We start from the raw sequence: 11,744 nt of genomic DNA, 5'->3' as shown, positions 1-11,744 counted from the left end.
CTCCCGGGATGACAAATACAATGCTCAGCAGAAAGTAGCGGAACGTCAGGTAAAGTGGGCGGTCGCTGGGCGGCGAGTTCAGATCGAGCGTCTCTGCGACCGTGTCCGGGATCTCGCGAAGATCGTCTGAGTCCGACTCGTCGCGGACACTCCCGTAGCTCATTGCTTTCTAAGCTTTTCTTATCTGGAGGTGAAATTTCGAACTAAAATAAAAAATACACACCTCTGCACCACGACAGCGCCGGTTACAGCATCACGACACCCACACCGCTCTTGTGCACCGGGTCCAGCTCCTTGGTTTCCGGGTCGATTCCGCCCCTGACCGGGAACGCCTTGTAGTTGAACAGGTAGAAGTTGAGAAACGCGTCTCCGTTTCCAAACTTGAGATCTTTCAGGAACAGAGTGTTGTCCTGCGACGTGAGAGCATTAAAAACGTCGATTTTCAAATTCTTGGTCACCACCAACGCATCGCCGATCAGCGAGCTCAGACGCTTGGCCAGCACGGCGTCGTCCCTGCTGTCGAGGCCGGTATCGGTGGCGTAGTAGAACAGATAGGCCACGTTCAGCCGGTCGTATTTGGAGTTGTTCAGGACGGTGAATGGTAGCAGGTAGAACGAGAAAAAGTCGGTGATCTTGCCGTTTTGCTCAACCACATACGACATGATAACTTTCTCCCTGTCCTCGAGGTCCCGCTGTGTGTCTGGGCCACACAGCCAGTGAACCAGCTCGTCTTTTGTGAACTCTTGCACGAGGTCGTATTTGGCCTGGAATCTATTGTACAGCTCCAGAACCTGGTCCGCATCCTCAGGGACCATTTTTCTAAGCCCCGAGGTCTTTGTGCTGGACGGTAGAGCGTACTTGGCAATCATCTGCGATTTGGTGACTCCCGCAGGCAGCGACGAGAAGCCGACCTCGTAAAGTTTCTCCCAGTTCAATGGACGGTGCGTGTATCTGCAGGTGGACACCGGCGTGGGCAGGACGGCACCCGAGGTGTACAGAGCCTGCCAGACGTCGTTTTTGTTGACTCTGCGGGTGATTTCCTTGATCAGCACCGGCGCCAGTCTCTTGGACCGCAGTTTTTTGTGGATGCACAAAAAGTTGATTTCCACGCTTGGCACCTTATTTTCTCGGACCCGCAGCAACGAGGGAATGCCGCTGATGAACGCCACCAGCTTGCCCGTGGACCTGACGCGCACCCCCACGTGATATTCGCGCCTCCATCCCGGCGGCTTCAAGGCCCACTCGAAGAACCTCGAACTGTACGCAAACCGGAACGTAGCGTCCTGATCCTCCACGTAGTGTTCGTACAGCAGCGACTCGACCTGCTTCATTTCGTCCATCCTGTCGAGATCGATGGTCACCCACTCAAAATCGTTTAGCAGAGGACTTGGCTCGTCAGGAATGTCTGCTGGGGTCTTGACCGAGTCGATCGGGCCTTCCTTGTCGATTTTCTCGTCGAACTTGGAGACCGGCTGTGTTTTCCAAAACTTGTAGTCCTTCATGTCCTTTCTCTGTTTTTCAGTGAGCTCTTCGCCCATTGCGAGCTTTTTCAGCAGATACTCGATGGTTTTTTCGTCTGGCGGTGCCATTTTGTCTAGTCTCGAATAATCGAAATATGGAAAAGACGGGCCAGGGTAACAGCTGAATTATGCATGAATTTTTTTTTTTTTTTGAATAAAAAAAATTTAATACATTTCAAACACCATGATTTCTGCCTCATGCTGGGTGCCCCGAGGCTACGCCTCTGAGTTTCCCGAGAAATACGAGCTCACAGACGAGGAGATGAATAGAATTGAGCAAATGGCCAACCTGCAGATCTCCGAGGCCCAGGCCGACCTCGACGAAACCGAGGAGCCCGCTGGAGACGCTCTCAAGTCGCAGATAGAGATCGACGACGACCTCAAAGAGTACGATCTCGAACACTACGACGACGACCCCGTGGACGAGGTCACGGGCGAGCCGATCACCATGTTCCCTGGTCTCTCGAACACCGCCGCATCGTACGCCAAAATAGTCAATGAGGACGATGATATGGGAGAAGGCCAAGAAGAGCACTACCTGACGCTGCCTACAGAAAAAGAGGAAGCCGAGGAAAAAGCAGAATTACAGGTGTACCCCACAGACAACATGGTGCTGGCCACGCGGACGGAGGACGACGTGTCGTACCTGGATGTGTATATCTACGACGACGGAGCAGGAGCTCCCTACGGGGCAGAGGAGGAGGAAGAGGACAAATTTGACGCGGACGTTGCGAACGGCCTGGTGAGGGAAAACAACCTGTACATCCACCACGACCTGATGCTGCCGTCGTTCCCTCTGTGTGTCGAATGGCTGAGCTACAAGCCGTACGGGGCCAACGACCAGTCGAATATCGGCAACTTTGCTGCCATCGGCACGTTTGAGCCGCAGATCGAGATCTGGAACCTGGACAGCATCGACAAGGCGTTTCCGGACGCCATCCTGGGCGACGGCGAGTCCGAAACCAAGAAGAAGAAGAAGAAGTCCAAGAAAAAACAGCTTCCAGACAGACACACCGACGCCGTCCTGTCTCTGTCGCACAACAAGCTGTACAGAAACGTTTTGGCGTCGACGTCGGCGGACGGGACCGTGAAACTGTGGGACCTGACCGGCTGCCAGGTCGCGCGCTCTCTGGACAGCGTTCACGGGGGCAAGCACGTTTCGTCGTCGCAGTGGCTCGTCGAGGAGTCGGACAGCAGCAACGGGTCGATTCTGCTGACCGGCGGCTACGACTCTGCGTGCTGTATCAGCGACGTGCGGGTAGCAGACGAGAAAAGCATGTCGAGACGCTACAAGCTGGGCAACAGCGAGGAGGTGGAGTGCGTGAGATGGAGCGCGGACTCGGCGCAATTCTTTGCGGGCTCGGACGCCGGTAACGTGTACTGTTTCGACGCGAGGGCCGAGTCGAAGCCGCTGTGGACGCTGCACGCGCACGACTCGGGCATCTCGACGCTGGAGGCCAACAAGTTCATGAACAACATGCTTGTGACGGGCGCGATGGGCGAGCAGGTGGTGAAGCTGTGGAAGCTGGACAGCGAGCAGACGTCTGTGCGCGGACCGTCGATGGTGCTGAGCAGAGACTTTGACTGCGGCAAGGTGCTGACGGCCAGCTTTGCGCCGGACATCGAGGTTGCCGGAAACCTTGTTGTGGGCGGGTCGGGCTCGCGGCTCAAGATGTGGGACAGTTTCAGCAACAGAAGCGTGCGCGCGGCGTTCAAAGAGCAGCTGGGCCGGCTGCAGCAGCGGGCGCGGCAGGAGGCCAAGGCGGCGGGCCGGGCGTCGCGGATTGCGCGCAAATACACAGATAAGTACGTCGAGAGCGTGATGGAGGCGGAACGAGGCGCGGACGACGAGGAGGGGGAGGAGGAGGAATAAATAGAGGACTATCAAAATAGTGTAGCCATGCATGTAATCGGTGCTCTTTTTTTTTTTTCTCGTAGTGCACCCTCGCACCGGCTCCCAGATGAAACTTTCCCGTTTCGTCACGGTGCAGAATCGCACAATGCATTAACTTTAGCCCCAACGTTATTGGCCAGAGATTGCGTGTGCATTATCTTGCCAGCTTTGTGCACCCGGTCCGCAGGCGCGCACGGTGGTCCCCGCCGAATCTGCGGAGTCGCATGTGGGATGTCACTGACGAAAAAATTTGCCCGGTTGGCTATTTTATTCTCGCTGGATCCGTATTCTTTTTCCTCAGCATGGTTTTGAAAAGCGATCAGCATCTGGAGTACGAGCCGGCCGACGGCGACGTGCCAGAGGCGTACTCGGTGTACAACTACGACGAGGTCCCGGAAAACAAAACGTGGGCCTCCACCATCCCTACCTCCAAGGGTCTGTACGACCCAGCGTACGAGAAGGACAACTGCGGCGTGGGCTTTGCGTGCCACATCAAGGGCCAGCCCTCGCACAAGATCATCTCGGACGCGCGCTACCTGCTCTGCAACATGACCCATCGAGGAGCCGTGGGCTCGGACGCGCGCGACGGAGACGGTGCCGGGGTGATGACCTCGATCCCGCACAAGTTCATGGCGCGCGAGTTCGAGTACCACTGCTCGCTCGAGCTGCCGCCCAGCGGCCAGTACGCGGTGGGAAACCTGTTTTTCAAGAAGGACGAGGACGTTTTCCGCAAGTCCAAGAGCACGTTCGAGAACATCGCCGCGAGCCTCGGCCTCAGAGTGCTCGGCTGGAGACACGTCCCGGTCGACTCGTCCATTCTGGGCCCGGCCGCCTCGTCGAGAGAGCCGCTGATCCTGCAGCCTCTGGTGGTCCTCGAGGAGGTGTACGGCCCGGGAAGCAAGCCCAAGGCGGTGTACTCGGCAGACGAGTTCGAGTCCAGGTTCGAAAAGACGTTTGAGAAAAAACTCTACATTCTGCGCAAGCAGTCCACCCACACCATCGGCCTGCACAACTGGTTCTACATCTGCTCGCTGACCAACAAAAACATCGTCTACAAGGGCCAGCTCGTGCCTACGCAGGTGTACTCGTACTACCACGACCTTGTGAACGCAGACTACGAGTGCCACTTTGCTCTGGTCCACTCCCGGTTCTCCACAAACACGTTCCCGTCCTGGGACCGCGCCCAGCCGCTCAGATGGGCCGCCCACAACGGCGAGATCAACACGCTTCGAGGCAACAAGAACTGGATGCGCGCCAGAGAGGGCGTGATGCAGTCGAAGCTGTTCGGCGAGGAGCTCGAGAAACTGTACCCGATCATCGAGGAGGGCGGGTCCGACTCCGCCGCGCTCGACAACGTGCTGGAACTGCTCGTCATCAACGGCATTCTGTCTCTTCCAGAGGCCGTCATGATGCTGGTTCCCGAGGCCTGGCAGAACAACGAGCACATGGACTACAAGAAAAAGGCCTTCTACGAGTGGGCCGCCTGTTTGATGGAGCCGTGGGACGGGCCTGCGCTGTTCACGTTCGCCGACGGGAGGTTCTGCGGCGCCAACCTGGACAGAAACGGTCTGAGACCGTGCAGATACTACGTCACCGACGACGACAGGATGATCTGTGCGTCCGAGGTGGGCGTGATTCCGATCGAGACGAACAAGATCGTCGAGAAGGGCAGACTGCAGCCGGGCAGAATGCTGCTGGTGGACACCAAGGAGGGCAGAATCGTCGACGACAGAGAGCTGAAGAAACAGGTTGCTTCCAGATTCGATTTCAAGGCGTGGATCACCTCCAACATGATCACCATGCCGGAGCTGACCACCAAGCTGCAGAACAAGAACCTGGACCTGAGCACACGTATCGACCTGACGCTGAAGGTCCAGGAAGACCCTCGTCTGCTTGCCTTTGGCTACACGCAGGAACAGGTCGGTGCGCTGCTGGGCCCAATGGGAGCCGGCGGAAAGGAGGCTCTGGGATCCATGGGCAACGACGCTGCTCTTGCGTGTCTTGCAGAGCAGCCAAGGCTGATGTTCGACTACTTCAGACAGCTGTTTGCGCAGGTCACGAATCCTCCTATCGACCCGATCAGAGAGAAAATCGTCATGTCGCTGGAGTGCTACATTGGGCCGCAGGGCAACCTTTTGGAGATGAACGCGGGCCAGTGCAACCGGCTGCTGATGCCGTCTCCAGTGCTGCTCAGCGACGAGCTCAGGGCCTTGAAGGAGATCAACAAGGTGTATCCCAAATGGTCTGTTGCCAATATTGACATCACTTTCGACAAGTCGGAGAGTCTGACCGGGTACACCGACGCACTGGACAGAATCTGCCAGGAGGCCACTCAGGCCATCGTCGACGACCACCAGATCATCATTCTGTCCGACAGAAAGACCGGCACCGACAGAATCCCGGTCAGCTCGCTGATCGCGTGCGGCGCTGTCCACCACCACCTCGTGAGACAGAAACAGCGCGCCAAGGTTGCTCTGATCCTGGAAACCGCCGAGGCCAGAGAAGTCCACCACATCTGCTGTCTGGTTGGCTACGGTGCAGACGCCATCAACCCGTACCTGGCCATGGAAACGCTGGTCAAGCTGAACAGCGAGAATCTTCTGGCCGGCGACCTGACCGACAAACAGGTGCTCGAGAACTACAAACACGCCATCGACGACGGTCTGCTCAAGGTGATGTCCAAGATGGGTATTTCCACGCTGGCCTCGTACAAGGGTGCGCAGATTTTCGAGGCGCTTGGAGTGGACAACTCCGTGATCGACAGATGCTTTGCCGGCACGGCCTCGAGAATCAAGGGTATCACCTTTGAGTACATTGCGCAGGATGCCTTCTCGATGCACGAAAAGGGATTCCCGTCCCGAGCAACGGTGCTGCCTAAGGGTCTGCCAGAGTCGGGAGAGTACCACTGGCGAGACGGCGGAGACGCTCACGTGAACGAGCCGGCCGCCGTCGCCAACATCCAGGACGCGGTCAGAAACAAGAACGAGAAGGCGTACGACGCGTACTCCAAAAAGGAGTACGACGCCATCAAGAACTGCACGCTCAGAGGCCTGCTGGACTTCGACTTTGCCAACTCGACGCCTGTTCCGATCGACCAGGTCGAGCCCTGGACAGAGATCGTGAGAAGATTCTGCACCGGCGCCATGTCGTACGGTTCGATCTCGATGGAGGCCCACTCGACGCTGGCCGTTGCCATGAACAGGCTGGGCGGAAAGTCGAACACGGGAGAGGGCGGCGAGGATGTCGAGAGATCGAAGGCTTCGGACAACGGCGACTCCATGAGATCTGCCATCAAACAGGTGGCCTCGGGACGGTTTGGTGTCACGTCGTACTATCTGTCAGACTCCGACGAGCTGCAAATCAAAATGGCCCAGGGTGCCAAGCCCGGCGAGGGCGGAGAGCTTCCGGGATACAAGGTGTCCAACAGCATCGCCAAGACGAGACACTCGACCGCGGGTGTTGGTCTGATTTCTCCACCGCCGCACCACGACATTTACTCGATCGAGGACCTCAAACAGCTGATCTACGACCTCAAGTGCGCCAATCCGAGAGCCAGAGTGTCTGTCAAGCTGGTGTCTGAGGTTGGTGTGGGCATTATTGCTTCTGGTGTCGCCAAGGCCAAGGCAGACCATATTCTCATTTCTGGACACGACGGTGGCACCGGTGCCGCCAGATGGACCGGTATCAAGTACGCCGGGTTGCCGTGGGAGCTGGGTCTTGCCGAGACCCACCAGACTCTGGTTCTGAACGATCTGAGAGGAAGAGTCACCGTGCAGACCGACGGCCAGCTCAAGACCGGAAGAGACATTGCCATTGCCTGTTTGCTGGGCGCCGAGGAGTGGGGCTTTGCCACGGCGCCACTGATCTCCATGGGCTGTGTTTTCAACAGAAAGTGCCACACCAACACCTGTCCCGTGGGTATCGCCACGCAGGACCCCGTGCTGAGAAAGCAGTTCAAGGGAACCCCGGAGCACGTGATCAACTTCTTCTACTATGTGTCGAACGAGCTGCGGGGCATCATGGCCAGGCTTGGGTTCAGGACGATCGACGAGATGGTGGGCAGAACGGAAAAGCTGTACGTGCGAGACGATCTGAGAACCACCAAGAACGCCAACATCGACCTGTCGCCTATTCTCACTCCGGCCCACACCATCAGACCCGGCGTTGCTACCCGGTGTATCAAGAAACAGGACCACAGGCTGCACGTGAGACTGGACAACAAGCTGATCGACGAGTCCGAGGTGACTCTCGACAAGGGCCTGCCGGTCACCATCGAGGCCGAGGCCATCAACACCGACAGATCCATCGGCACCACGCTGTCGTACAGATGTTCCAAGCGGTTTGGTCCGTCGAGTCTGCCACATGACACCATCCACGTGAACATCAGAGGCTCTGCGGGACAGTCGTTCGGCGCGTTCCTCGCAGCCGGCATCACTCTGGAGCTGGAGGGCGACTGTAACGACTACGTCGGAAAGGGTCTTTCTGGAGGCCGACTGATTGTGTATCCGCCAAAGGACTCCAAGTTCAAGGCCGAGGAGAACATCATCATCGGCAACACCTGTCTGTACGGTGCCACGTCCGGCACTGCGTTCTTCAGGGGTATTGCTGCCGAGAGATTTGCCGTGAGAAACTCCGGTGCCACCGCCATCGTGGAGGGAACCGGAGACCACGGCTGCGAGTACATGACTGGCGGAAGAGTGGTTGTTCTTGGGTCTGTGGGCCGCAACTTTGCTGCTGGTATGTCTGGCGGTATTGCGTACGTGCTGAACATGGCGCAGGACTTTGAGGAGAAGGTCAACAAGGAGATGGTGGAGCTGAGCACGATCACCGATCCGGCAGAGATCGCTTTTCTGAGAGGTCTGATTGAGGACCACAGGCATTTCACTGGTTCTGAGATTGCCGACAGGATCCTGACCAACTTCAACAGGTTCCTGTCGCGGTTCGTCAAGGTTCTTCCTGTCGACTACAAGAAAGTGCTGGAGGAAGAGGCCCGCAAACAGGAGGAGCTGAAGAAGAAGGAGGCCTCGTCGTACTTCTCGACCATCAAGGAGGACCCAGAGGCGGACATCACGAACGGCGAGTTTTCGAGACCAAAGTCCAAGCGCGTGTCTGCTGCCAGTGCGGCCAAGGAACCAAAAGTGATGGATCTGGAAGACACGATCGTCGACATCAAGGCCGAGGAGACAAAGGCCGTCAAGCTCGACAAGCTCGGCGGCTTCGTCAAGTACAAGAGAAGAAACGAGCCCTACAGACCTGCCAAGGCCAGAGTCAACGACTGGAAAGAGCTGTCCAGCAGACTGACCAAAGAGGACCTGCACTACCAGACAGCCAGATGTATCGACTGTGGTATTCCGTTCTGTCAGAGCGACACGGGATGTCCTATTTCGAACGTGATTCCGAAATGGAACGAGCTGGTGTTCAAGGACAGGTGGTACGACGCTCTGCAGAGACTGCTTATGACCAACAACTTCCCGGAGTTCACCTCCAAGATCTGTCCTGCTCCGTGCGAGGGCGCCTGTGTGGTGAATGTCTCCGGCAACGCTCCGGTGGGTATCAAGTCCATTGAGGCCGGAATCATAGACTACGGGTTCCAGCAGGGATGGATCAAGCCAGAGCCTCCTGCCGTGAGAACAGGCAAGAACATTGCCATCATTGGCTCTGGTCCGTCGGGACTTGCCGCTGCTGACCAGCTGAACAAGGCCGGCCACACGGTCACCGTCTATGAGCGAGCAGACCGCCCTGGAGGACTGCTGATGTACGGTATTCCAAACATGAAGCTCGACAAGGGAATCGTGAAGAGAAGAACCGACCTGATGGAGGCCGAGGGTGTCACGTTTGTTTGCAACACCACGATTGGCGAGGACATCACTGTGGACGAGCTGCAACAGCAGAACGACGCCGTGCTGCTCTGTGTTGGCTCTACTATTCCTAGAGACCTCAAGATTCCAGGAAGAGAGCTGAAGAACATCGACTTCGCCATGACCCTGCTCAAGTCCAACACCCAGGCCCTGCTGGAGGACAACCTGGACCAGATCCGGGCCAAGATCGAAGGCAAAAACGTCGTGGTCATCGGCGGAGGTGACACCGGTAACGACTGTCTTGGTACTGCCACGCGGCACAAGGCGAAGTCCGTGACCAACTTCGAGCTTCTGCCTACGCCAAGCGAGGAAAGAGGCAAGGACAACCCATGGCCGCAGTGGCCTCGCATTTTCCGCGTGGACTACGGACACGCGGAGGTCAAGGAGCACTACGGCAGAGACCCTAGAGAATACTGTATTTTGTCGAAGGAGTTTGTCGGCGACGAGGACGGAAACGTGAAGGGCATCAAGACCGTCAGAGTGGAGTGGAAGCGGTCGGATTCGGGTGCCTGGCAAATGGCCGAGGTCCCAGGCTCCGAGGAGTTCTTCCCTGCAGAGGTGATTTTGCTGTCCATGGGATTTGTTGGTCCTGAAGCTGACAGACTGGAGGTTTCGAGAACGCCGCGTGGAACTGTGTCCACGACCGATCCTAACGGATACCAGGTTGAGGGCAAGGGTAACCTCTTTGCTGCCGGAGACTGTAGAAGAGGCCAGTCTCTGGTGGTCTGGGGTATCCAAGAGGGAAGACAATGTGCCCGTGAAGTTGACCAGTTCTTGATGGGCGAGACCCGTCTTCCAGGCAATGGGTCGATCCAGAAGCGCAACTATAAGCTTCTGGAAGAGCTTGCTGCCAAGGTGTAATAAATAAGTTTACTGTTTTATTGGAGAAAGAAAAATATTTTGTAAAAATAAACGGAAGGGATCAATTATTTTATTTCCATCCCCATACTTTTTTAGATTATCCAATTTCTTTCAACTATGAACGTCCGGGAATTTGACAAGAACGGCGTGAAAATCATCTGCGTAGCGGATATCCGCGGCGAGCTGTCGCTCTTCAACCAATTGGCGCGACAATACCAGGCGGACGTGGTCATACATACGGGAAACTTTGGGTTTCTCGACGAAGGCAGCGTGCACAGAATCCATGAGTCATATCTGCGGCACATTGTCGAGTTCTCGCCGTTGCTGTCCGAGGAACTCATTGTGGAGATCTCGAAGCTGTCGAAGGTGACGGGCGACTCGGTCGAGCACCTTTCGAGCGAAACAGCGAACCTCAAGACGCTGCTGGAAAACCAGGAAATAAGCGAGCTGGGGCGCTTTTTGCGCGGCGAATTGAAGCTCGAAGTGCCCGTGTACACCATATTCGGAATGTGCGAGGACTCGCTTGTGGTCAACAAGTTCCGCTACGGAGTTTACAAGATCCCTAACCTGCACGTGATCGACGATGGAAACGTATTTGGAATCACCACTCCTCAGGGACAGCATATCCTTTTGGCCGGCATTGGCGGTTCTCTGTCGTACCACAAGCTTGTGCATCAGGGCTCATCGCTTGATCTGGCCGATATCGTGGGCGAAACGACCAGTCTCGAAGACATCGAAAACTCAGACTATGTTCTTCCTATAAGCGGTGACCCGGGCAATATCTGGATCACCCTTCTGCAGCTGGGGAAACTCATCTACACACTGACAGAATTCAGCGAACAGCACACCGATTTTTACAACAAAGCGATCAAGATTTTTGTCACTCACCAGTCGCCCGCCAGAGAGCCGCTATTGGAACATCTATTAATTTTCTTCAAGATGGACTACTCGATTTCCAATTCGTTGCACTTCAAGTACACCTCCTCATACAACGAGCTTTCGATCAATCCCAGCTTTGAGAGTTTCAAGCTCAAGTTCAACGAGGCACGGTCGAAAATCGCCGTGATCTGGAAAAACATCCAGCAACGCTATGAAAAACTACTCTTCAAGCTCAACGACCCGCTCATGATCGCCTGCACAGAACTAGCTCTGGAAGTGTTTGATAAAATCCCTATTTCGACCAAGGGGGTGGAAGATATCCTGCCCCTACAGCTTTCGCAGTCGCTGACCAACACTGAAGACATGGACTCGTTTGGGTTGCAGTCGAGACAACGAGAGCTGAACACGATCATTCGCCAGCTCAACGATCTGTACTACATATCCTTCCAGAACACGTGGCATTTCAACCTCTGCGACCTTAGCTACGGCCTTCTCACGCTGAACGTGGATGACGGCCAGGTGCAGATGGAGTGTCATTCCAAGGGCTACGATTTCCGGTACAGGCTGCTGGAGGAGGAGGAGGATACAGAGAGGACCAAAAACTCCTCGTCTGCCAGCAACATCAGCAACGGCTCGCGAGGACGAGGACGTGGCCGGGGCAACGGACGGCCGCCTAGAGGACGCAGCTACCGCAAAGAATAAATTCCCAAAAAAAATAAAATAAGGCTCCGC

At 56.1% G+C, this 11,744-nt stretch overlaps 4 protein-coding genes across 4 annotated transcripts; 3 read left to right on the top strand and 1 right to left on the bottom strand.

Annotated features, from left to right (window-relative positions):
• Positions 1-245: 245 nt before the first annotated feature.
• KL928_000321 (uncharacterized protein) lies at positions 246-1,589 on the bottom strand (the record flags this gene model as incomplete). The annotated part of the gene is made up of 1 exon (XM_043203772.1): positions 246-1,589. The coding sequence occupies one exon, from the start codon at positions 1,587-1,589 to the stop codon at positions 246-248; it is 1,344 nt and encodes a 447-aa protein (XP_043062216.1).
• A 115-nt stretch (positions 1,590-1,704) lies between these two features.
• Positions 1,705-3,393, top strand: KL928_000320 (uncharacterized protein; the record flags this gene model as incomplete). Its single annotated transcript, XM_043203761.1, has 1 exon — positions 1,705-3,393. One exon carries the CDS (start codon positions 1,705-1,707, stop codon positions 3,391-3,393), a length of 1,689 nt encoding a protein of 562 aa, XP_043062215.1.
• A 245-nt stretch (positions 3,394-3,638) lies between these two features.
• Positions 3,639-10,133, top strand: KL928_000319 (uncharacterized protein; the record flags this gene model as incomplete). The annotated part of the gene is made up of 1 exon (XM_043203749.1): positions 3,639-10,133. One exon carries the CDS (start codon positions 3,639-3,641, stop codon positions 10,131-10,133), a length of 6,495 nt encoding a protein of 2,164 aa, XP_043062214.1.
• A 117-nt stretch (positions 10,134-10,250) lies between these two features.
• Positions 10,251-11,714, top strand: KL928_000318 (uncharacterized protein; the record flags this gene model as incomplete). Its single annotated transcript, XM_043203738.1, has 1 exon — positions 10,251-11,714. One exon carries the CDS (start codon positions 10,251-10,253, stop codon positions 11,712-11,714), a length of 1,464 nt encoding a protein of 487 aa, XP_043062213.1.
• Positions 11,715-11,744: the final 30 nt, after the last annotated feature.

This window comes from Ogataea angusta, assembly GCF_019207475.1.
Source record: "Ogataea angusta isolate 61-244 chromosome Unknown 61-244_NODE_1_length_1302399_cov_90.877568, whole genome shotgun sequence".
Classification (NCBI taxonomy): domain Eukaryota; kingdom Fungi; phylum Ascomycota; class Pichiomycetes; order Pichiales; family Pichiaceae; genus Ogataea; species Ogataea angusta.
Note: the sequence above shows the minus strand (reverse complement) of the source record. Positions and strands in the feature narration are given on the sequence as shown.